At 41.8% G+C, this 27,207-nt stretch overlaps 1 protein-coding gene across 1 annotated transcript in view; it reads left to right on the forward strand.

Annotated features, from left to right (window-relative positions):
• The window catches only part of igdcc3 (immunoglobulin superfamily, DCC subclass, member 3), a 54,143-nt gene that overhangs the window by 20,053 nt on the left and 6,883 nt on the right, over positions 1-27,207 (forward strand). The window contains exons 3-7 of the mRNA XM_062393362.1: positions 12,952-13,096; positions 13,181-13,311; positions 13,637-13,774; positions 15,963-16,121; positions 20,011-20,176. Of these exons, the coding sequence (XP_062249346.1) occupies positions 12,952-13,096; positions 13,181-13,311; positions 13,637-13,774; positions 15,963-16,121; positions 20,011-20,176 (739 nt within the window). The remainder of the gene's footprint in view (positions 1-12,951; positions 13,097-13,180; positions 13,312-13,636; positions 13,775-15,962; positions 16,122-20,010; positions 20,177-27,207) is intronic.

Raw genomic sequence — 27,207 nt, forward strand, 5'->3', positions numbered from 1 at the left:
GAGGAGGGGAAGAGAAAAGGCAGAAAAGAAAATGAGAGTAGGCCTGCTTAATGTGGATAAGCAGAGAAGTGTGTCGTCCACTGAGAGATTGGTATCTACATTCACTGACACCACAGATGCTGCCCAAATGAAGATTTGAGGACATGCATGTATATACATATGGAAATTAGCTCCATTTGTGGTGCCGCCGTTTGCTTTGCTGCTTGGATTGAAGAGGCTAGGACCGGGAGAGAAATCTAATTATTTTTGGTCAACACAGAATCTCTTTTGAAATGTCTGTAATATTTGAATTGCAGATGTGCGATTTACATGACCACATATAATATGCATGTGCCCAGTGTGTTCAGGTACTTCAGATCACTATTGTGAGGCGTGCAGGAGTTGGGCCGCCTCCAGCTGACACCAAAAAGATGAAAGTTTTGCAAATAACGATGACAGCTAAAGAACGAGTGCAATTATTTTATTGTTCCTCGTAAAACTGTTATCGCAAATGCAGTATGTAAAACATTTGAAAAGACCTTCAAGGACTCAGAAAGACTTCATTAGTAATGCAGAGCTCTTGTTGTAGAACCACTTTACCTGCCAGTTTGTCCTCATTTGAGACAGATAAAAGTCTTTGTAATATTTGGCACAGTTGGGTAGTTATAGTACATGTGTGTGATATTATGGCATGCACATGCAGGTTACATGTTTGTTGGAAGGATATTTTTGGTTTAGATCTTAATACAGAATATAGAAAAAAGGCCAAAAGTCCCATTCAATTTGAGCTGCACATAATTTCACACTGATAAATATAGGTTCCCTAAATGATCTATACATTATTCCTAACAAAAATGAAATGATCAATTATTTATTTTTATTATATAGTCAAATATACTGATTTGGTAAAAATGATTTGGATCTCCACCATGTGATGGGTTCTTCCCTAGCCCGTACCACATCCTTCCACCAAGTTTCATGGAAATCCATTTTAATGCTGCTTACAACCAAACAAACGGACGGGGGGGGGGGGGGGGGGGGAACTAAACATGACGATTCATTATATCTGGCATTGCACTCTGTCCTTCCATATAATTCTAAAACTGAAAGGACATCAGTTAAATTGACATCTAGCATAGATGATTTCAAAATAATAATGGCCCATGAGAGAGTTGTATTAAATAGACAGCTTGCAGTTGTCACTTCAGTTTTGATGGATTTGTTTATATGAATTTTTGACAGTACTGTATTTTTGGATGCTGTGATGTGGGATTTGGAAATCAGCAGGGACGCTAAGACACAGATGAATGCCCAATGGGAACCACGCAGCTGAGGCACAGTGGGCCTCCCTCTTACAACTACCAGGGGCTTCTCTTGTGTGTGAGTGTGTGCATGTGTGTGTTTGTCTGTGCGATTGTGTGTGTGTGTGTGTGGGGGGGGGGGGGGGGAGATGAGTGACGAAGGGCTGAGATTTACACAGCCGTTCCAGCCATTTGGGGTAGCCCTGTTTTCAGGGTGCTGTGAGATGCAGTGGAGCGCATGGGCTGGTCCCGCCCTGCGCCTTTCAGATGTCCCGTGGGAGTGCCAGATGTGGGGTCATCCATCTACCCCTGGTTCACACAAGTCCCTCTCAAAGTCACTGTCAGTTGCATACTTAACACTGAAAGCTAGACTCTGAGAAAGGAACACACACACACAAACATATCTCAACAGTTGTTCTCTAATGAGGGGGAAGTAACGAGCGTTAGACTGAGGAGAATTGTGTTGCCAAATGTCCGTCCAGGTTGTTATTCAGAGCCACTGCTGTCTGCAGGCCTTGCTTATTTCTGCCCTCACAAAACAAGAGGCGGAGACGAGCCAAAGAGGAATTTAATGGCATTACCATTTGAATACAAAGGCTAGTTTAACCCAGATGTCTCTAAACGTTTTAAAATATTTCACTCTCTCCAACACCAAGGAACAGCTAGACGAGACTGGGAAGAAGCAAGTGTGGATTCGTGCTGTTTGTGTGCAGTGTACAGTGAAGGAGCCGAGTGAGAGGCAGCCCATAATTCAAATGGACATGAACTCGTACATGCTGCTGGGATGATGAGAGAGGCATCTCATTTTAATTCTAAAGCAGGCAGATGCATGCTGAGGTATTGGTGATATTAATTAGATATGTGGCCTCTGGGCAATCAGAGAATGGCATTGTGAAGGCAGAGCCTCTTCCCATCAGCAATCAAGTGTGAAAAAGAACTGATAAATCATATTTTCATCATCACTGCAATATGGATATGTGCAATAAACACACAACTGCAAAACACTGGCAGAAATGCGATGTGTCATGCATTCAAACATGATGAGAGTAAGACACAGCGCCTGAGCCAACGGAGCTAGAATAAACAGATGTAAGTTCTTTATCATGTTTTGGCATCGAGCTGCAGCCTCTTCCTGTTCAAATTGTTTGCTAGACTACAACAAATATGCTCGTACCACTGTACGTTTAATCAAAACATTTGCCAAAAGCCAGTGAGAGTCTTTTATCACTCCACCTGTTCAATCTTTAAACATGTAGAGAAGTGATGTTTTCAAGTGCTCTCATCCGACAAGGTATTTTTTACACACAGGAAAGTTATGTATCTTCAAATTGTCAAAGTGATGACTACAGCCTGAGAACGCAGCTGTGTTTTAATGTCAGGAATATTAGTATGAATATTGACATTTTAGATTTACTTCCAGAGATGGGATATCTTGTGACTGCTGCTGTAAACGTTAGAAACTAAATTATTTAAAAGAGAATTAGATACTGTATCGATAAAATAAGATGAATATAATGTTATATGGCTGCACCCTGCTAACTGCAACCTCAACACAAGCCCTCCAGAAGCTAACCCTGTATTCCCAAACTTCTCAGATGGAGCACAGGAATTAGAATTAGTCTAATCAGAAGAAGCCCCACCTGGCAGTCGGCTCCCATCATATTGATTGGTGTCAATTAGATGGTGACTCTGAGCTTACCTGACTGAGTAAGACACAGGAACTCAATCTAGTCTGAACCAAAATAACAAGTGTGAAAAAATAATCTATCCTGACTTAAAGCTTTGGACTCGGTCTGGACTTTCAGTTGTGAAAATGCCATCAGAATATGAGTTATACTCAACTCTCAGTATTCACCTTTATAGCCAGAAATCCTCTCGAAATTTGTTTTGGGGGCAGAGGCAAGCGGAAAAGTGGTTAGCTCAACATGGGCATCTCTCTGGGGCCTTCCCACATGCAGTGTGCTAATTTGGCAGAGGGACAAACATAGGACGGGGGGTAAGTTAGAAGGATATCGAATTCTTTCGAGTGGAGGATTCCGGGCTCCAGTTATAGGAGAGTACCTCTTTGTGTCTTAGTTTTTCGTGTTTTTTTTTTTTTTTTTTTTTAAATTAGAGCTAAGCAGAGTTGCATCCCCAGTGTACAGCCAAGGAACAGAAATAGAAAGGTGTAGGCTGCATATTGATTTAGGGGAGTTGTATTACTTTCTTAAACCTATAAGTTGTATTCGATAGCTCGACAGAATAGCAAGTGTAAAATAAGTAAATAGATAACCAGATCTCACCAGGCGTCTGTCTGCGTCTTTCACCAGACATGTGATCACATCTCGCTCTTGCATTAAACTTTCAGGTGATGAGGATGGAAAATAACACAGAACATATGTGTGGCTCTGTATGTTTGTCAGTGTAGCAATGTAGCCGCCTGTGGGTGTACTGTATGTCTGAGAGGATGCACAGTACACACAGGATGACACCCCCATGAGATGCCAGACTGGACGTCTGAGCATAAAAAAAGCGTGGGCCCTTCTGCATGTTGAAGAGAAAGGCATCTGTATTGCAGAGAGAACTAGACAGCGTGATGGGCAGCATGGAGTAAACACCATCAGAGAAAGTCTCTGTGAGGTTTTTGAACACATTTGAGCCGTCTCTCTGATTATCATGAGCGATCGTTTGAAGTTGTTTAATGAGTATGCAGTTTCACGCCCAGTTAGTCCTCAAATGCAACAAACCTCTTTTTGTTCCCACACACCAAATCCCTTGCTTGTCTTGCCTGAACAAACACTTTTTCTTTATCCGATAAAAAAGAAACAGATATCAAGAAGTTGGACACACTAGCAGTTATTTTCAAGTCCGTGCCACTGGTTATTTTAACCTTGCCTTCTATGTTGTCCTCCCCCAGCCTCTAACTCTCTCTTTTGTCTGTCGCTTGTCTTTAATCTTACCCACGCCGTGACGGGGAATCATTTAAATAATCCCTTAATTTTGAGCATCTGTTGTGCTGTAATGGGTCTCTCTTTAATTAGGTTTTGCATGTTGAAGTGAGGGTAGAAGGCTTAGTACAAAGATTGGGGGGTACCGGGGAAGGCCAGGAGCACAGGGACGCTGGGGGGTGTGGGGGTGGAAGGAGCGGAGGCCGGATGATTGGGGTGAGGTAGTGGGAGGGGCCATAGGTGGCGCAGTAGTTAGGGGTGTAACGAAGGTACAGGCCCAGAGCAGGGCACCATGGGAGGCCAAGGCTTTGTCCCTTGAGTGTAGAGGTTAGAAGGGGGGGGGGGAGTAACTAGTCAGCAAGCAATGTGCCTTTCCCATCACACTGTCACTGTGCAATAAAAAGCTTCGATCTAATATCATTTACAGCTGATGCAGAGCAAGTAGCCAATTTTGTATTCCAGTATGAGGTTTCTTGTAATGTGATGAAGCAAGATATAAAAAACAAAGTCGCTTCATGATATTTGCTGCTTTGAGTAGCAAATATTAAAAATCCTTCTAACGCTGCACAGTTAATAATAGTAATGAGAGTCCTTATTTACATAATCACTTAAGCTGTGCATTCATTTTGAAACTGAATGAAAGGAATATCCCAAAGACCAGGTTGAAATAATCCATCTCTCATTTTGTCCCACCGAGTGTTTAAAACCTGAAGAGATTTAGTTTAATGTCAGACAAAAAAAAACCATTTTGAATCGGGAACCTGTGAATTTGAACCATTTTTGTTTATAAAAAAGGAATTTAGTGATTATTGGATTATCATAGTAATTCATCATTAATGTCACATCAATTGATTTGTTGATTTGTTGAGTAGTTGTTTGAGGTCTGATCAAGTAAACAACCTGCCTCCCTGAAACTACAAACTTGGCAAAACTACAATTCAAACAACGCTTACCTGCTTCTTTCATTAGCAGATTTGTTAGAACCCTTGTCAAGGAACTGTTGATGTTCAAGCTATCAGGATTTTGAGCACCTCTACATGTTATCTATACAAAGGTTTTGCTCATTACAGAACCAAGAGACAGATTGCATTGCAATGTACAAGGGGGTTCCTATTTTTCTGGTCACCCAACACGTCTCCTCCTAATTTCCTCGGTGAAGCGTAGAAGAAAATGTTGAGCATATTTGTGAGTGAAAGCTATTGTAGCATTGCAGCTCCCTCCACCTCCTACAGGGAGCCTTAATAGCAGCCATCAATCTTACTATATTTAACTTAGCGCACACGAGCTCCACAGTATTGATCAACACAACAGGCTAAGGACAAACCCACGGCTGGGAAGTCTAATGCCAACAAGCCTGCAGCACAAGCAGAAAAGGCAATTAAATTCCAGTCAGAACTGTTTTGTCATGTGAGATTGAACGTAAGAAAATCTGTCGTGTTGCGGTGTGAATATAGGCAATCAAACAGGAGAGAATCGGAGAAGACAAGTGAAGGAAAGCCAGTGTAACCATGAAAAGAAAAACAACGTCGGTAATCGAAGTGGACAGAATGTATTTTTCTCCTTGTGTTGACATTAAGCTGATCCACGTTTCCTCTGAAATATGGTGGACCTCAAGTGTCAAGGAAATGGTAATAAATTATTGTATTAAATATGTAATTGTACGCGAAAAATTGGCATTAACAAAACACATTTATTCTTGAATCAATACACAAATATGCCAAACTGCAAAGTGATTTATTACGTGACATTTTTTAATCTCCTCACTATTTAGGGTTAACAGTTTGGGTCCAGCATTGATAAAAGAAGATAACAGAATGTAAATCATCCATGGGATGTAACAGTCTCTTTGATTGGTGATAGAACCCCAACAACATCAAATCTTTATTATTGATTCTGTGATGCCAGTTATTTCTGTATTATATGCGATTTCAAATCAATATTAATTTATATTATTTTGTTGCCGTATTTTAAGCGCTTTCCTTTGATTTGAAATTAATGACACTTGTGGTCTTTCATAATGATTTGCCATTTATTGCAACCAAAATGAAAACAATATCTTTAGGGTGTGATTTTGTTGACAGACTGTGACTCATGCTATTCCCTAAGTGTCTTCTCAAATCCCCTCTCTATACTTTAAGCACTACACAATATTGTAATCAATATTTAGTCAGCTGTGCTAGCAGCCTGGCTTTAGAAGGGGCTGTGTAGTTTAGTGGGTTTGTTCGTCCATATTGAAGTATCTCAACAACTGAATGAAACTTTGCACAGACGGCCATGCTTCTTCAAATGATGATTGTAGGTTAGCTGTGTGTCTTTTTTTAGTTAATTTATCTCAGAAGCCTCTGGTTGGGTCACCGCATAATTTGGTTCACACTTTCACACATCCCCACAGGATGTTTTTAATAAATGTGATTATTGCTTGACATTTTATCTAGCACAATCATTTGATTAAATTCCCATCAGCCTCAGGTGACGTGGCTGAAGACTCTTCGCTCTTCTATCATGTCCTTATTGTTTTTTTTTTTTATATAAATTTGTATTGAACTGTAAAGGTAACGTTTTCTCTGGATCACCTTGCTGGTAAATAAGAAATGTTGATCATATGCCAGATGATACGAAAACAGGTCTGACAAGACCTAACTGATACGTAACGAGACAACATGCTTCTGAGGGCCGACTGTTCAAATCATATTACAGGTTGGAGAGCCTTTTATTACAAATAATCAATAGTCCTGAGGTTCCTGAGGCCCTCTGTCCATATGTACACTACATCTGCCACCTGGGACCAGGCGATAGATGGTGCAGGTCAGCTGATGCTTTTGCTCATGCAGGTACTGACAGAGGAAGGTGTTGATGTGTAAACGCATTAAAGCGAGATAATGAATGTGTGTCAGAGGAAGACAGAGTATGACTTACGTACGTGCAGCCCTTCCTTTCATAGGTGATAAGCATCACGCACCACAAACCAACAGATTGATCACAGGAGTGCCCACGCTTGGGGGCAGGGTGGTGGAGGAGGAAGATGGGGAGGGAGGGGGGGGCTTGTGAGGCAGAGAGCCAATAAAATATCACATCTGCATTAAAATGCCATCTCTGGGGTCTCAGCGCTGGGCTTGCTATTTCAAGGATGCCTATTTAAAGGCTGTTGAAGTGTGCGCTCTCCAGGCTGGAATAGCACTGTACACCATCTCCATTATTTATGTGCCTCATCTCTATTTTACTGGTTTACCACAGTGGGGGTGTAGTGGGTATGGCAGTCATCACCCTTGGTTGAACAATGAACATGTTCCTAATGATGTCATAGGCTTGAGAGGCCTGCTGGGGGTGGGGCGAGGGGTGCGATGGAGAGCAGGGGGAACCATTGAAGAGCACGTGGGGTGGTGGCGTTGGGACTGGAGGTAAGGGCAGGTGTGAGTGAGGGTGATGACATTACAACTAGAGGGCTCACTCAAGCTTTGCGCCATAGCTGCAGGTTTGGATGGACGCTGTGGGATATGTGTCCCTCTGCTGGCATCGTTACCTCTGTCATATCGATGAATCAACCCCTGCACAGGAAAACAACCCTCACGTGACCATGAGTCTGTATCCAAAACATGAAAATGTCTGAGCAGATATGGTCACTGCAGCATAGTTGTGACGCAACAGCAGTTTGGACTTTTTATCACCTCGTTAATTATTCACAGTTGAGTTTGTGTGTGTGTCGGATTGATCTTTACTTTTGGACCATTTGGAAAACTATTATTTCAGCAAGGGCAGAAAGATAATATCCATTTGTTCCAGTTATGTTTACATCAGCGTTTGTTTGTTTGTTATTAAGCAGCATTGTACAAAAACTATACTGGACTGATTACCGTGAAACTTAGATGGATGTGGTATGCGTCAGGGAAAAATCCATTTAACATTGGTGCAGATCTGTATCAGGGGTCGGACCCAGGAATTCAAATTCCCTTTCTTTTAAAAGAAGAGTTTGGATGTTGCAATATTTCCGTAGATTTTTGGAAAATTTTGTGAAAATCTAGATGTTGGAGCTATTTTTTGTTTGCAATATTGAGTAAAATAATACAAAACGTTCTAGTTTTAAATATGAGGTTCACACATGAAAAAAGGCATTAATTTTCATTGTACATGACCAGAGGCTTTGGACTTGAAGTATAAGACAATTCATCAATATTGACTGCCCTTTGAGCTTGTTATTGGCTTCAAACCCAATAATCAGTTTTAATATCTGCACCATGCATTCACATTTCATCCTTTGTGTAACTATTTATTAAATTCCAGGAAGAAAATGGCTAATGTGACACTTCAAAACCTATTTCCATGATAATTTCTACCTGGTTCGAACACGTTTTGGAAATATTTGGTTGTATATTGTGAAGCGCACAGCAGGGAACTTGTTGGCTATTGTCAGATGACCAGCGTTTTGACAAGACCGGATTTACTGGCGAGCTACCGATCTAAATCACCATGCTTCACATTTCCTGTCTGTGACCTTCATTCATATCACTCACCCACTCATTCTTCCTTTGTGGTGGTCATGAGGGGCCGTCAAACATATGTCCAATGAGCAATCGCCTCCCATTGCACTTGTGGATGGATTTCTTTTTAGAATAAACCCCCATCCATTCTCTCCCTCGTTACTGTAATTAGACCTGCTCCATTTAAGCCAGCAGCGACATGCTGGTAGTGGACAGTGTTTAATCATGTGAGTGTCAGTCAACACTTCGAAAAGGAAGAATGAGTAACAGGTCCAATGCTGCTGCTGCTGCTGCTGCTGGAGATGAGTGAGAGCGCCTCAGTGCCGCGAAAGTGTGTGTCTGTCTATTCCTACAGCGAGGCCGATCAATATTGTGTGTTTCTGTCGAAGCACCTCTTTGCATGTGTTTATATTTAAATGCTTTAGCTGAGCAACATCACTTTAGATTGACTCAGGAACCTCTCCAACAATAGCTTCCGACAATAATAGATCACGAATGGCTGTTTTCCTTTATATGTGACAGGAATGTTAGTGAGTTTGTCTCGCCTCCGTCTGTGTTTATATGTTAATGTAAACTTATTGTGATTTTTTCCAATTGTGTCTGATCCCGCTAGTGTGTTGATGGTCACAGGGCTGTGGGCCTCTCGGTGAATTCATGTTTTATGCATGAGGGCCAAGGGTGGGGCCCGTTAGGGGGGCTGTGTCGGAGGACACACTCCAGCAGCCGGATCAGTGGACACCATGACTACTTGGCAAAGATGCACAAGAAAGATCCAATAGGCACTGGTCCTCTTTTGTTTGTCAGTACAGCACAGACAGCTATGTGCACACATGCCTGTATCTTCATTTGAGACTTTGTTCCAAGACCGTGAGCTTCCCTGACCGTCAGCCCTTGTTTTCTGTGTGCTTGGGTCTGAAGGACGTCTAGCTGTTTTCACCATATCCAACCTCCCTGTATCAGCAGCATCAGTGGCTTCAGGGCTTTCACTCTGTGCTGCCCCCATGCCAGCCTTTGCCCGAGCGCCGCATGACAGCTCGCCAAGACGGACAGTATTGCTGATTGCCTTTGTCAACACTCTGTCTAGGAAAGGGAGTGAGAAGCCATAAAAGTGTTCTTACGGGCCAATATTCTGTCACTGGATATATCCAATAATTTGATACTTCTGAAAAGTTTGCAGTGACTTCCAGTGTTTTACAACTTTACTAAACTGAAATAAAAGAGAAGAATGTTTTAGGGAATGCAGTTCACTGTGCTTAAGAGGAAACCGTTTTCTAAGAGCATGTAAAGAGCTGTATCTGTACTTTAACAGGGGGTTCGGCGATAGAATACTACTGATGTTCTCTGTGGCATCCAGGCCATCTACGCTTTACAGTGAAATGTTTAATGGCCAGGAGGCTGTGAGTCCCAGGTGGAAAAATTGCAGTTGGGCCCTTGAGATAAGCACTTAGGCTGAATTACACCAGTGAGAGGGACAGCTGTTTAAGTGTTGCCTTGTTGTATAGAGGCAAATAAAAAAATTTGAATCTGTCGGGATGAGTAACAGTCGGGTTTTCTCTGTGTTTTTAAAAAACCCATCAGGTTTCAGCCCATTAGCTTACGGGGAGATTGAAGTCGCTACTGGAAGAATACCAAATTAGCATGTTTAATTTTTCATCAGAGCTCCATACATCCATTCAAAGATCTAAGGTCAAGTCGTGTTAGAGAATGCCACACTTCTCATTAAGCTGTGAAATGGAATAATCACAGCCTTGGACCACTGATATAGCCACATAATGCCCCTCAGATGAAGTCTCTCTCTCAATTTCCTGTCCACTATAAGACTGTTAGTGTCTTATTTACATTTAAATACAGATGCCGTTTTTTAAGCTGCAATGTGAGCGCTGTGCAACAGGATGAACTAGAAAGGCAATCAGAATTTGCATCCCTCCCCCATATGAAACTAATACAAAATTTAGATCCAGATTTGTTTTTGCATCTGAACCAAATTGCACATACTCGTAAATATCAGTTCCCTAAACATCAAAATTGAATACATCTGGGAAGATTCCAGGTAATCAAGGTCATGGTATCTTTAGAACCACTGAAGATACCAAATTCAATGGGCTCTTTCCTTCCACAAAGCTTTCTGGGAATATGTCCAGTAATTTTGACCTACTCCTGCTTACTAACAGACAACAAACGAATAAACAAATGGAGATGAAAATAATAAACTCCTCGGTGGAGGAAATAAACATGAATGACTTGTCGGTGTTGACAACTCAAAGCAGAAATTGTAGAATTAGTCAACTATATTCACAGCGGAAAATGCAGTGCAGCCAGCTTTTTGCATCGGAATCAATCCCACTCACTAAACATAAGAAGGAGGGAAGAAGAAGGCATTAGTGGAAACACAAACAGACAATAGCCTGCCATGTTCCAGGCATAAAGCCTCCTTGGTATAGTGCTGCTTACCACTCACTCATCCTGTAAGTAAGGAATTAATGTAGGCTACAGGATGGGAAGAGCAGAAGGTTATGAAATAATAAGAGGGCCGTCCCTCTTGTTATGCTAACAGTGTTCAGATAAGTCCCCCTTCGTCTAAGTTAATTATGGTTGACATTTAAATGAGTATACTTGTGTTGAAGAAGGTGGGAGAACTGCGAAAGCAGAGGGCCTCTCTCTAATTGAGTTTGTCGCTGGCTCCACCTTTGATGACGCCTTTGTTCTGCAGGGAGTAGATATGTGAGGTGCAGCTGAATGAGACTCTCTGTTGGACTATTGATACTGGCTTTGCTATATGGTGTGCATGTGTGTGTGTGTGTGTCTGTTTCCCTGCGTGTGTGTGTGTGTGTGTGTGTGTACGTGTTGCCTTTGTCGTTGTTTGCATAAATTAAAAAAAATGTGCCTGACCTACATACTAAATGTTAACATATGGCAGGAAATCTATACGCAGGCCCCGTGTATGTAACGACCACCTTCAGCACCTGAGGACTGCAGCTCATGTACAACTACTGTACATGTGTTGAATGCAGCCATTGACCTGTGGTGCAGCAGCAGTAGCAGCAATGTTCTGCAGTGACATTTTTAGAGCTGGCCCCGGCCCAGCAGTCCCCTTAAATTCAATCAAGCTGCATCTAATTTCACACACACACACACACAGATCTGTAAATGTGCCGGATTATTTTATTATTCTCTGGGAAAACTGTAAAAATGTTGAAAAATGCCCAGTCAATGCTAAAGAAAATGAAAAAAAAAAGATCCGTAAGTGTCCTATTAATAAAGGCTCAATGACTAAAAGATCCTCTAAAAAGAATACAAAGTTTCCCTGCCTTATTTTGGTGTCTCGGCTGAAATACTGAAATAATTCTAGTCTAGTTAACATTGGAATTAACTCTGGTGGAAACACACTGTCTAACACAGTCTTCATGGCTCTGGCTGCATGTAATCTTAGCCTTTTTATCATCAACCAAAATGTGTGCTTTTCTTGTCTTTATTCATCATCACTATCAAAAAAAAAAAACCATAACTCCCAGTTTCCCTCTGTGACCAAGAAACCAAAGGCTTAAACTGTTGTGAACTCTATAATCTATAAATGTTCTGTATTAGATATATTGAAATTGAGTAAGATTGTTTACTCTGTACAATACCTGAACCATGTCAAACCACATCTGTGTAAATTTTGAGTGAAAACATTTACGTTGAGGGAATAGCCACGGGAAAATAATTTCAGATAATATTTTATCCAGCAAAGTGTTCCTTTAAAACAGTAACTTTATAGCTGGCAGCATTATTCTCTTAGTATGAACTCTGGTCTGTGATGAGTAAAGAGTTTCTGCTTTCTGTTGAGCGCTGTTAAAAAAAACGTGCTTGTGTGCCTCTGAGTACAACAGTCCTACATTGTGCTCAGTCTTTTTCTTTCAACTACTCGGTCTTCACACCCTTGAGATCGTCATCCCTTCTCTTCAGTTTTTTTTCTATACTACGTGTTAATTAACATATGTAAATGACATTAGCACCTCACACAGTGTTACTGTTGGGATGAGATGTTATATCAGAGAACATAAACCCAGGGGAATGGTACATACTTCGCACGGTATATACATATAATCATATATATGTATACATAATTTACTACATATTTAAATCTTGAGCATGTACACTGTATATCGGTACAGAAATACTTACCTCCTGGACACAGGCAGGCTTGTTGCTCTGTAGTTACCTTGCTGTATTTTGATGTTAAAGCCTAACATCCCCTCTCTCCCTCTCACTCTCTCTTTCCCTCTACAGCCATGGCAGACTTCCACGTCCAGCCAGAGTCGGTTCATGCTGAGGACTCTGGCGTGGCTCGATTCCAGTGTCAGATCCATGGACTGCCGGAGCCCGTCATCAGCTGGGAAAAAGACAGCCGCCCGGTGGACACCAAGGACGAAAGGTTGGACCGAACCACAGCTCAGCCTCACTCTTATTTGTAATGTACCGGGTCTCATGGTGTTTATCTTTTTCTCCCGTCTCGTAGATACACTCTGCTGCCGACAGGTGTTCTGCAGATCACTGGGGTGACCGAGGAGGAGAGTGGAAGGTTCTGCTGTGTGGCCCACAACAGTGCAGGAGTCAAACACAGCACTGAGGCAATCCTCACAGTTTCAGGTTGTTATATTTATTGAATTTCACCACTACCTCCCTTGTGCAGACCGTTTTTTGTCACATGAGCAAGCATACACACCCTCCCTGTAGATTAACTTTTAAATCTGTGTTGTGTGCCGCTCTTTGTTCTCCCCATCACTGCTTGAAAACAACCATCGCATTCTCAGCTGTTTATCTATCCAGCGTATTTCCAAAGCCATTGTTCCTCTGCCTGATCCAAGAGATACAGCATATCGAGCTAATGCACTCCAGATAAATCCAATTAAAGGACGCCATCCATCATGCTCATTCCCATCTTCTGCTTCCCTCTCCTCTCTTTTTCTTCCAGGCTCCCAGTCATCTGTCTACAAAGAGCCCATGATCCTGGTTGGCCCAGAAAACCTCACCCTCACCGTCCACCAAACCGCCATCTTGGAATGCATTGCCACAGGATACCCTCGGCCAATCGTGTCTTGGAGCAGACTAGGTGAGAAACATTTCCTGATCAGTTCAAAGACGAGGCCCCTGGAGGGTGCATGTATGTAGTTTAGATTCTATGGTGTGTGTGTGTGTGTCTGTGTGTGTGTGTGTGTGTGTGTGTGTGTGTGTGTGTGTGTGTGTGTGTGTGTGTGTGTGTGTGTGTGTGTGTGTGTGTGTGTGTGTGTGTGTGAATGCATACATACTCAGTGTTTTGTGTGAGCCCTATGTGCTTTGTGCTTTGTACTTTCATGTGTTTTTATGTTTTCTACAACACAGCTTTGATCCTTTCTGTATTGTTTAATGTATATGTGCGCCCAGAATACACTTGATACAGCAGGGTATTGTGTATACATGAGGCAATGGGATTCAACATCAGGCCTCGGGGCTAAACATTACGTTCCACTCTGTGTTGATAAATGCACACTTCATTTCCTCATGAAGTTGAACCTGGTGCACCGGAGAGCCTCTGATTAATTGCTATGAGGTGCTGAGACAGATACGATTAGTTTCCCCCTTCCGTCACGTGCATTTTTTCTTGACTATCAGTCAAAGTCTGTTGTGTCCAATTCTTCAATCTGGTATCTGTTTTCTTTACCTATTATCCAATCCGATTTGCCGTTTCGAATGTAAATTGCCGCCCCTCCCAAGCAGTCGGGCATAACAGATTCAGGGTACTGCCTTACACAATATCGCTAGAATGAAAAGCTTACACGATGGGATTTGTATGTATTAGATTACAGCAGGGAGGCTGGGATAAGACGCATAATGAATCTGATAGTTTCACATCAGTCACTCCTTAATGCTAGAGTTTGTTTGCTGCTATTCATTGCGCAGCTCCACAGCTTGCTGGCTTGTTGTCTTTCTTCTCTGACTAACTTAATTAGTGCCTGACGGAGAGAAACTGATGAAGGGGGCAAGCGAGAGGGAGAAAGAAATATAGTTGAAAAAGGCAAAAAAAGAAGAGAACAAGTCGGTCTTTGTTGAACCAAAAGCTCGCTGGACTGTTACTTCTCAGTCCAGTGAGTCTGTTAGTGGTAATGGGAAAAATGCAGAAAGAGCAATAAAAAATCATAATGATGGATTCTGACAAAAAACACTTGGTGAGCAATTTGGAGTGATTTATCTCATCGCCATTGTTTGTCATGATAAATTTTGAATATTTTCCTCTCCATCAAAACATCTTGTCTAAATAGACAATATAATGTGCCAGAGTTTTTAAATGACCCTTCTGATTACCCAGTTTAAATTAAACATTGAATTATATTTAAATCCAAGATGCAGCCAAAGAGATGCCCACCTAAAAATACACTGCTGAGTAGCGACCATATGGTTTGTATTTCTGGCTGCAGCTCCTGCCTCTGCATATGTCCAGCATGGACGACTCCCATCTCCCTGTCTCCCTGTCTCCCCGCCTGGCTTTTTAACACATCAAGCCTGGACCATACCGCAGATGGAAGTCATAGATGGGTGTTAAATGCCCCTGTGGCCCCATAGCTAATATCAAACATGGGCTGAAGTCAGTGCTGGAGTTGAAACTGCAGATAGGGAGCACAGGAAAGTGTTAGTTTATCATGTAAGTACAGCTAGAGCAGAGGGGAGGCAGCTATGGATTGTGTAAGTAGATAGGAGATTAGAAGTCGCAGTTAGAGTTTCTGGTCCCCTGTGGCGGCAGGAACATCTCCTGTGTAACCGTTTATCAGCGAATGTGCTGCACTACAAGGCTTTGTCCGACAAAAGGCACACAACTTAGGTTGACTGACCTTCCATTAGAGAATGAGAACATTTAATAAATACTTTTAATCACTGTAAAAACCTTGGAAAAACGTAATGCTTTTTCTAAACTCACTTAACAATATCACTTTTACAACCATCACAAGCTCCAGATAAAGACGACAAACCCAGTGACCTCTCTCTCTTTGTTACCTCTGTGTCTGTTCTGGCAGCTTCATCACAGGAAAATACAATTTCGTGAATTGCACACTTTACTGTGAGAGCTGCATCCTTGATCTCTGGGAGGAGCTTTTGACTGTAAATGTGCAATATATTTAGTGAGTCTCTCTTGATGGCAATTTCCAGCCCACTCAGATCTTTACTGTAGTGCCCCCCCCCCCCCAACAGGCACTGTATACTGGCACAGCGAGGCCTTTTCTTTTTGTCTTGTATAAATTCTTTTTCTCTCTCGTTTCCCTGACCAGACGGCCGTCCCATCGGTGTGGAGGGGATCCAGGTGCTCGGCACAGGGAATCTGATGATCTCAGACGTCGGCGTGCAGCACTCAGGGGTTTATGTGTGTGCCGCTAACAAACCAGGGACTCGTGTTCGGAGGACAGCTCAGGGACGTCTGGTGGTCCAAGGTGAGTTCCGGATGAAAGTAATATGCTTTTTTCAGAAGATAAGAAAGGGGTTGTGGAGGGACGAAAAGCACATGCATGCAGCTGTGCAAGTGATATGATGAAGCTTGTCAGTTCTGTGGGTGGACCTCTGTGCAGGCAACACAAATACGAACCCCGTCCATACCTCCCTGGGGACCCAAGCAAAGGTATGCTAAGGGTCCCTCAACGTTCATCAACCTGTGAGCCATGTGAACTCTTTTCACTTATAAAATAGTATTTACACTGTGGCTTTGCTGAACACTTGATGGTTATGACTTCTTTCACCATTTTGTACAGTTTGTCAGACTAAACAACATTGTTTAGTTTAATATTTAATGAATAGTCAATGTCAACCCAGTGCTTTCATGGTTTGGCAGTATAAGATATAACAGTATATACAGAATATATAAATATAATAAATGCCTTAAATGGGTTTTCCAGCACCGCTGGGTGTGTGTTTAAAGATGCTGTGATTGAATTACTTAACTTTCTTGTAAATAATTGAGGTAACGTAAATCGCCCGTCAAAAAGACTAAAGACCTAGAGCTGATCGTTAATTCACATTACCTGACAGCTTCACATGTTACCAGTGACAGCCAGGTAGCGAGTAAAATACAACCAATCAAATGGATTCCTTAACACCATCCATCAAGCTTTTACTATCAGCAAAATCACAGCATGAAAAACAGGAGAAAATGTACAGTGTCACATGAAGAGGCAGCAAAGTCTGTAAACTCAGCTATTGTGGTCATTAAAATGTAGTTTAAGGGAAGACGATGAATCAGTACGATTTTGTAGATTTTCTTCAGATCTGTCGAACTTCTTAGAAGACATAAAAAATAAGATAACTTTTTCTACACTGTAATTTATTATTTTTATGTGGCCACTGTCAAAGCAAATATCATCACAACTCTCATACCCTCATTTTTAAATTGATAAATTCTACAATATTAATATCGGCTTTTTGCTGTGGTAGTTATGAGTCTTTTGAATTCTGATGACACAATAATAATAGAGAAGAAAACTGTTCACTGCCATGACAATGAGCAGCAAATTGCAGCTTTTGATCTTCATAACATGTTTGAGTTCAGTCTCACAGACCAAGAATACACACACCATATCTCCAATAAGTCCTTTCAGTTCCTCTTTATCTTTATTTATTCATTTTTTAAAGCCAAATCGCTGAGAAACCAAAGAAACTCAATCAAAGATGTTGATGATTTTGTGGCAGCTGTTAAAAGAAAATGGCCTCAATCATAACGTTTCCCTGCCATGGCGATACAATTATGATTTGTAATTGTTTAGACATGTCAAAGCAACCCTGAAACACGTTATCACTTTAAAACTGCCCAGTGGGTTTTTAATGTAAGAGTGTCGGTTATTCTTATACGTTTGGAAAAAAGAGAGCTGCAATTAATATCTGCTGCACTGTTCAATACTTTATAAAATATATATTTAAAGTTAATGAGCTGTAAAGTCCACAACTGGTGTCGTCTCTCTAGGTTAGAGAAATGGATTGGTTTTGACCAATGGGATGATGTCAGGTGTGGGTGGCCCTGCGCATTAATTGTCACCGAGCAGGAAACATCCAGGATCGGCCTCACTCACATATTGATCACATGGACCACACTTTGCTTCAGCTCATAGCAGCATTGATCCAGATCAATATTTCATGTTATCTGCTTGTCAACTCTGAGACAAGCCTGCTACCCAAACAAGGAACAAAGAAGATAAGCCATGAATTCTCATTATATGTTTTTGGGTTGTTTATTGATTTTTGGAAAAAAAGATTTACCGTTAATTTCCAAATAAATGTAAATTTGAGAAATAAAAGAAAAACTGTTGATTTTATTGCAGGTGCTTAAAGAATTGGTCTATTACTGTGGTGTAAATAAGCCAGCTAACACCTCTGTGAATATGAGAGGGTGTTAAAGAAGACATGAGCTCCATTTTACTGCTTATGAAACCATCAGATATCTCACAAAGGCACTGATACAGTCAATCAATTAGGTTCATTTTGGCTCCTTTGGGGTACAAACGTAGAGACACAAGAAACAAAGATGGAAGGAGGAGAGTCAAAGTGTGTGTGTGAGCCAAATGGGGAAAAAACAAGAGCAAGATGGATGGATGGTGCTGATGGTCTGACCCACACCCTTACAGGTACGAATCAATACCTTCCCGGGCTCCCTCTGACCTTCACCTTTGAGACGGCATTCAAAGAGGGAATAGAGCTGGGAGAGAGGGAGAGATAAATGAAAGGACAATCACAAGCTGTCAGCTGCCTCCTTTCAAACGCCATAAGGGTGCCTCATCTTTTCAAATGAGAGAATGGAAATGCTTTCAATGAACAAGCGGTATTATCTGTGTAGCTTAATACACACACACATACACGCAGAGATAATTTATTCCTCTGTGCCATAGAGCTTCATTGTTGTCCGGCATTATTTGTTAATGCCATTCTCCGTCATTACGATGAATATGGAAACTGCATTTTATTTTGAGTCAATCTCACATACATATACATATTAATCTACAGCTGATAGACTGTTTGTGTCTTAGTGATATTTAAGCAAAAAGGCGCAACAGGTCCCTTATGGAACCACAACAAAAATATACTAAATCAGATTTTTTTTTTGTCTGCATCAGTCTCTGATATCTGCCTGGTTTTTTCTCATCAAGATTTTTGAATTATTCTCTGAAAATCCACTGCAGGGATTCTAAACTCCCTACCGACCAATGTTAAAGACAGCAAACGAAAAGTCCCTGACCCATACCATAAACCTCCACCAAGTTTCGGGAAAATCTGTTTAGCTATTTTTGAGAACTCTTACTCACAAACATACAAGGTGAAAACAAGGGTGAAAACATAACCTCCCTGGCGGAGATACCATGTGCACAGTCTGTTAAAGTTGCTATGTTAAGTATTTGCTTTTGGTACAGAGCCAGCTCCCATGCATTCAATTCGGGTTATTAAGAACATGAGTCACTGATCCTGTTTTTTTATTTCTACTCAACATGAGATTTTGTTTCCAAACAGCATCACTCAAAACCTGTAATTTTACAATTTGATTCCTGTTGCTCTGTCCCACCAGGTAATGATGAGTAAAATGATTGGGACGGCAGGAGAGTAGAGCTCTCTTCTCTTTTAAAACAGGCATGTGATATGCCCTGTTCTCCAGCACACTATCCTCCAGTGACAAATCTGAGATATTCTAATAACCATAAAAAAAAAAAGTATTGAGTTAATATGGTCATAAATACCTTTGGTTATCAAATCACTGAAAGCCACCTGGACAATAATGAGTGCAGTGGAGATGACGACGCCTGCCAGCTCGAATAAAAGCATGAACCCAGGAATCAAACTCCAGGGGACGTAACTGTAATTACTCTGCGAGAACCATTTCAAATGAATAGGTTATTACCACTGATCCAATCATGGATTGAAAACAGATGAAGGATACGAAGAACCTGTGAACTGCAGCTTTTTGTGTTCGTGTGGATGTGTTGTTGTCAAGTGCTGCTGCTGCTGTTGTTGATGTCATTCCTCCACATTTCTAGTCTTCTCTATTTCTGTTGATTTCCCCAGAATCTGCATTGACCATGTGTCTTTTACATTCCTTTTAAATGACCCTGAATTATAGATAAGCAACAGAGGTTATATACATCTATCATTGTACTATTTCTGTACCATGAATAACCTTGATGCCTGACAGGCTCTCATAGTTTTCTTTTAAAATGTTCTTTTATCAATATCAATTTGTCCTTTAATAACGACCTGGTCATGGATCCTCTTTCTGTCACTGATTTCTCTGGCACTCTCTTTGTATCTGGGGAACATCTTTTCTGAACCCCCATTTTCTTGCTCTTTCAGCTCCAGCTGAGTTTGTTCAACTTCCTCAGTCCATCGCTCGTCCTGTCGGCACCACCGCCATCTTCACCTGCCAGGCGCAGGGCGAGCCTGAGCCCCAGCTCACCTGGCTGAAGAACGGGCAGATTCTGGAACCCGGGGCACACGTCAGACTCAGGAACAATAACAGGTAAGAAGAAAAAAAATGTAATTGCTTTGTATGTGAAAATATATTTATATATAGAAGAATACCAACAAATCCATGGGTTGAACCTGTTGTTATAGTGACAGAGCTCTGCCTGTGACCACTGTTTCTCTTTACTGAGGATTTGCTTTGGCATCATGTTGTGTGCACTGTTTACATTTGCATCAATTGATTGTTCATGTATATATACAGCCTGTACATAGGCTGGAGTCTCCTTACTAAGAGTGATTTATGGTACCACAGAAATGACCCCTTGTAAAAGTTTTGAAAGTCCTAATTAATGTCTTAATTAATGGTTTTGAAGCCATTAACTAATACTTCATACATCATTTACAGAGTATCTGGATTGAATTACATTGCTTATAAATGTATTCAATGTAACTATTCACTTTATGGTTTACTAGAATGTGTGAAAAACATAAATATTTACATTATTTACAAAATAATAAGGATAAACACAACTTTGTGATCCCACAACATTTCTGATTCATGTTTCATACAGGTTTTTTTTAAACAATTGAATGAGGTCATTAATTAAACCAAGTAAACCATTAATAAAGGGCAACTTATCAGAAAGTGGTATGGTAATTGTATTACTTTATTTTGTATCTGAAAATATTAAATAAGAGTTATATAGATGATCACATAATTCAAACTAACACAACCCAGCTCTCGTGTCCGTCACTGTATCTTCGTAAGGTTGGACCAAGCTCTCTGAAGTCGTGTAGATGTCACTTTCAATCACTGCTCCCTTGATCTCATCATTTGCATCATCGAGTGTTCTGTTTCCCTGCGTTTTCTTCTGCTTCCGACGCTGCAGCTGCTGGAATCTGTGCCTGCCAAGACATGAGCCTCAGTCTATTTGTACCTTTGTGTGTGAGCAGCGTATTGACTCGATGTTGGATTTCTCCCCCGTGGCAGTCCCTCGGATTACCAAGAGCAGAATGTCCGAGCACCCAGCTCAGTCAGCACCGCGCACTATGAATGCTGTGGGTTGCATGACATTTTTGATTGTACATCCTGTCTCACCCTGTATGTGGCACTGCAGAAACATCTTTGCGAAGATACAGTGTAGCGGATCACATGTTAGACCTGCTTTTCTTCTCAAGGGTGCGGCTGACCCGGAAGCTAACCAGCCATGTATGGGGTTATTACTCATAAAATAGAGTATTAGGTGCATATTTTAAATATGTACCAAAGAATCAATACTTGCAGTCTGCGGCAGTGAGTGAAGGGAGCAGACACCTCCATCGCTCACATACACTCTGCCGTTCACACTTCGCCTATACAAGTCTATATGAGTCAGAGAGATGGAGCGAGGGACTAACAACCGAGGAAGGAAGAGAGGGAGGCAACAAATGAGAGACCCGACTTCAATGCAAAAAAAATGTCCGGATGGTCAAAGAGAAATGATGAGTTTTTGCAATCAGAACAAATGAGGAGAGAGAGAGAGAGAGATAAAGTAGAGCAGAGCAGGGCATCACAGTGTTTCCATTTGCCACCATTAGTATATGACCTGCTATAATATGGATCTCATGCATCACAAACTCTGCGCTGTGATTGGCTAAGGAGGCGGGCCTCAGCTTGAGATCTACCATTAGCTAATGAGCTCATAAACTCAGCTAGTTGACCAGGAAATGCAGAGAACAAGGCAAATTGATGTCCATCTTAAGAATGTGAAATGTGGAGCTGAACTGTGTGATTTGTACATCGAGGACAATGTCATTAATTATCACAGTCTATATAATATTACAAATGAGTTATTATGAAATTCAGTCCTCTCCAGTGTTAATACATATCTGCTGTAAAATATGTTTGTTTAATCTTACTTACTTTGACAGATATCTTTCAGGAGGTCATTTCAGCATTAGCAGTGTGTGTGTGTGTGTGTGTGTGTGTGTGTGTGTGTGTGTGTGTGTGTGTGTGTGCGTGTGCGTGTGTGTTTGTGTGCATGTGCGTGAGTGAGTGTAAGCAGTGGTTTTTCCCCTCAGCTCGGCCCTCATGACCCCGACCTTCAAGAGCAAATCGGACAAGGGGAGAAAAGGGAATCGATTGTACATTTCATTCACACACACGCATGCACACACATTAATCAAAAGGCAAGTGAGCCCATATGGGCGCAAATAGCCTGGTGGTGCATGCCATCATTCATTTTGTGCACACGCATAATCAAACATGAAAATTCACAGATAGTGTTGTTGTGTCTCCTCATCCGCACACACACACACACACAAAACACACAGGGAGAAGACAAAGCTGCGTGAAATATAATGTGAGATGATGAAGCTGCTTCTGTAAACAGATGTTGCTGCTCAGGGTGAAGTTGTGTGTTTCACAGATCTTGATACACACATCTGCACACAGGTGCTCAGACACAAACACACATTTCAAGCATGATTGTAATCCCATTTATTATCGGCCTCTGCTGACCAGGCTACTGTAAAACAGGCCATCATTGCTATTTGAAGCCTCTTTGAGAGCTGTTACTAATTATGTATAAGGACTCGCCTCAGTCTTGCGTCTTTAAAGCTTGGACGCGTAATCGTCCAAGACATGGGAGCTGTGATTCCACATCACAGAATGTCATAAGCACTAGGTTGAAAGTCAGCCTGTTTTTAAAAGCGATATTGTAGACGATGCTTAAGAAAATTGAATTCTTACTTGTGGTAAATTAAAGTATGAGAAAGGTTTAATCTCTTTCTCTGTAAGAAAGTAAGAAAACTCAGGTCAGGTTTACATTTGTGCGTAAAGAGTTAAATTCACAGGGCAAAGAAAAGAATGTGTTTCGAGTGTGTGTGTGTGTATGTGTGTGTGATCGCTGTGGTGTGTTTTATAATTAATGGCCGACATCTGAAGGAACAGGCTACCACATAAACCTGGACATTTCGTTGTAGAATTCTTTTCAAAGGCTCTTTTTCTTTTCTTCTTTTTTCTTCTTTTTTTTGCCGCTGTCTTTCACCAAGACCTGGCTTTCTTGTTTGCAGCCCCTCTCTGTGCCCCACATCCCCCTTCCTGCCCCCATTACATAGAGCTGGGGCCTGGGCATTGGCCTTGAACTCTGACCCTGCCTGTAATCAGTCATATCCCTGGGCCCTTCCCTCCTCTCAGGCCACAGAGAGCTCGTTGCTCCTCCCCCTCCCCCATCTCTTCCTCCTTTTCTCTCTTTGTCCCCGTATTTTTTCTTCTCCCCCTTTCCCCCTCTCGCTGGATACAGAGCGGCCGCGCCGACTTTTGATGGGGTGCTGCTCGGAGACAACAGAGAGTACACACGGCCTCAGCAGCAGAACAACAGGCCCAAGGCCCCACTGTCAGCCACTCCCCTGGCCCATGGCCTTATCCATCAGTCTGTGAAATGACCTTGAGCTGATGAGTAAATGATGGTGTCAACCTGTCAGCACAGGACAGCTTGGCTTTGGAGCTCATGTGAGAAAACAAACTTATTGACCTTTTTTTCTCTCTTCACTCACTTCAGGGATCTCTGGTGGCCCAGTGCTGCTGTTGCATATTAATGTGGGGCATCAACCTATTTTAAAGCTCTACACCAAGATTGAAAAAAGTCTAAAAACTTGAGTAAAAATATGCACATAATATTTGATCTCCCTAGAAATAAGATGGTTGTCCAGACAAATTGCCTGATTTAAATAAAACTGGATAAAGATATTCTTACTCCTCAATCCCAGTATTCCCCATCTGAATGCTGCAGTATCCTTGGGCAAAATACTGAGCCCCGAATTGCCTCATAGAAAAGACTGCCGCCCTTAAGATGAACTGTATGAATGAGTGTGTGAATGGGTGAATGGCAACAAAAATCTGTACTGGAAAGCAATAACTGATCATCAAGGCTAGAAAACTGGTATATATAAATACAGATCATTGGCCATCTTCTAAACAACATATCTCTCTTACATAAAGGAAAGATGTTTCCATTTAAAACTGAAAAATGGACACTTTCCTCTTCAGTTACCAAATGATTACCTCGGCAAAGGGGGTTCAGCTCTGTTGGTTTGTTGGTTTGTTTGTAAGCAAGGTTGGATGGAATGGATTTGGTGGAATGATGCAGCATATGCCAGCTTTAAGCTCTGTTATTGTCCTTCAGTTGTTATCTCTTTGGATAAATTGAGTAAATGAGTAATCGTCAGATAAAGGCCGCAATCATTAATAATCCGTGATCGTTTGCTCAAATATACAAAGCAGATATTCATGATTATGTAAACAAGCACGTTTAGCACATTAAGCACACTTGTACCAAAAATGCTGAAACCACGGAAGCATCCATCCTGGAAGCTGAAAAGGGAGTTTTTGACAGCAGGTGTGGAATTTCATAAGCTCAACATCAGCAGGATCGTTCTGTGTGTATGTGACCAGGAATGTCGTGCACCTGAATGTGGCAACATGCGGGCGGATGCTGCTGTACCCTCTGAAACGAGCAGCGCCTTGTGAAATTTCCCTCATGGCTCCTCCAGGGTCCCGTTGGCATTGAGCAGTGCGTCCCCAGGGGCCTCTTTGCTGAGTCCGTGGCATCCGGTCAGGCCGCCCGTCGGCAAACACTCCGTCTATCGCTGATATGAAAGGCTGTCAGAAATGTGATGGTTGAGTAGCGAGCTGAGGGCTGGCGACTGCTGCCACCTCAGGGGTCAGAGGTGAGATTGACTTAGAGAGGGTGAAATACAGCGGTCCTCTTTGACCTGATAATTATCCAGATTGAATCCACCAGGTAGAGCGAACAGGAATAATAACTCTTCCAGCTCACAGCCTTTCCTGACCCAGTTTATAGACGTACAGTAATTTTGTCCCACCACATCAATTTTGAAAAGGAAATGGAATGATTCACTCCTCCATCCTGCCTGCTGACCCAGAAGAGCACTCTGCTGTCCCTACAAATCCGTCCTCACAAACCTTGCTGAGTGTGGTCTGAGGTCAGCGCAGTCTGTCGAGAGCTGAAATGCCACTTTCCCCATGTCCCATTTCGTGGGTCCACAAGGTGTTGGTGACAAACCACATACACCGCACAGGGGCTGACATGTTGTTCTTTCAATAAATTGCATGGTTTTCCTCACGGGATCGTCCTGACACTTCTTAATAAATTCTGATTTATACACTGAGGATTCCACCTGTCAGTCAAAAGAAAGATGACAATCTGTTTCGACAGGTCCTTACAAACTGCAAATGACAGATTAGCTGCATGCTGCAGGATATACATTGAACTTAAAGCGCAGCATAAAAACCAGAAGCCAGAAGGTTTTCTTACTGTTCAAATCTCCTAAAATGCCTTGATGGAGGTCTGTGCCGGTGGCAGACCTGTGGCTCACGAGCTGCTCTTTGCCTGCTCACGTGTGGCTTGGAGCTATATCTCTGAGCTTGAATGTATTTTTGGTCAATGAAAACGTGAAATATTTTTACTATCCTGCCAATAAATTAGCCAATATTAAAAAAATTACAAAATGGTAATCATTTTGGGATTGACCCAAATGTCCTCATGTAGATGACAGGAAACAATGTGCAGATACAGAAGTTTGTTAGCCAGAACTGAGAATATCAGATTTGAAGTGAATTGAAACCTGTAGTTATATATGGATCTTTAGAAAGGCTGCTTGTTCAGAAATGCATTAGATGCCACATTCCAAATAAGCTGCATAATAATAATAATGATTTTTTCAAAAGACTTTGTTTTATGTGTACACACGGATAAACAGAAACTGTATATTTGGAAAATTTGTACTTTGGGAGGGTTTTGCAAAAATCTCTGTTTAGTGGCTAAAACTCCATTGGCATGTGGACGAGAGGCTGAAACACGGAGCAAACCCGTTTGTTTTTCAAACAATCCGTAATACCAAAACCTTTTCCATGACTATCAGCCTCATGTTCCCCTGTCAGAACATAGCGACATGTTTTAGTAAACATGTTTTTATTTTCCAAATGTTCCCTCCTGCAGCTTTAAGGAAGATCTGCTTTCACTGCTGCATCTGACAGTCTTCGAAAAGCCTCCTCTGAGGCAGATGAAGTCGTGACCCAGTTGTAGATGATTTAAGATTCTGAGGTTGACAGACTTACATCTGTTTTAAGAGAAGGAACCACAGAGTTCTGGAACAGGGGCGCCCACAGAAAGATTAACATTGAACTGATTTTACAGACACTTTATATATAATGCGACAATAACTGTGAACCATAAAGACCTGAAGGTGTCCAATCGAGAAAAAATAACAGACCTAAGAAAAGATTAGGCTAAACATTATGTCATAAGTCACTGCAGTTGTAGTGTGGGCAACCACGTGTTGTGTGGCTCATATAGCTCTGTATGCTGGGCCGGCCACCCGGGGCTACAGTGTGTCAATGCAGACAAAATGGACGAAGCTACAACTCGTGCCCTCCCATAATCCCAGGGTACTCATTGTTTGCAAGTTCTCAGTTTTCCCCAGCACACATTACACCTTAAATACTGCACAAATGGCCTTGGCATGAAATGGGATGAAGACATGCTTTGCGCCACCGGGCCTCATTTCCATAGTACGTTAAATGTTTTTTTTTTCCTTTTGCCTCAGGATAAGTGCAGCGAGAGGAGTGGACTATGTGTTTTCTCCTAATAACACCTACTCAGCATGCACAAACTAACTCGCACAGGGCACACACACACACCCACACACACAATGCCTCCCTTATAGGTCTTCTATACGTGACGACAGGTTAGGTGGGAGAGGAGAAGGAGAAGCAGAGATAGAAAAATGGGGACAAAGAGCAGAGTGGTGGAGGAAGGATAGTGTGGAGCCATGGCAGGAACAAAGAGAATATAGTGAATGCTCTGAGGAAAATGATTTACTGTCTGTGGGAGGTTGTGTGTGTGCATAGGTATGTGGGTACATATGTGTGCATGGACAGATGAAAGGTCTTACCGATGTAGGCAAATACATTTTTTTGAAAACAGTGAAATAGATTTATCTGCTCCAATGGGAGCTCCAGTAGAAGACGGTTCAGTTTGAAACTATGTGCTTTGCATGAGTGAAGAAGCTCTATACATTCTG

Source organism: Platichthys flesus, chromosome 1 (assembly GCF_949316205.1).
Source record: "Platichthys flesus chromosome 1, fPlaFle2.1, whole genome shotgun sequence".
Classification (NCBI taxonomy): domain Eukaryota; kingdom Metazoa; phylum Chordata; class Actinopteri; order Pleuronectiformes; family Pleuronectidae; genus Platichthys; species Platichthys flesus.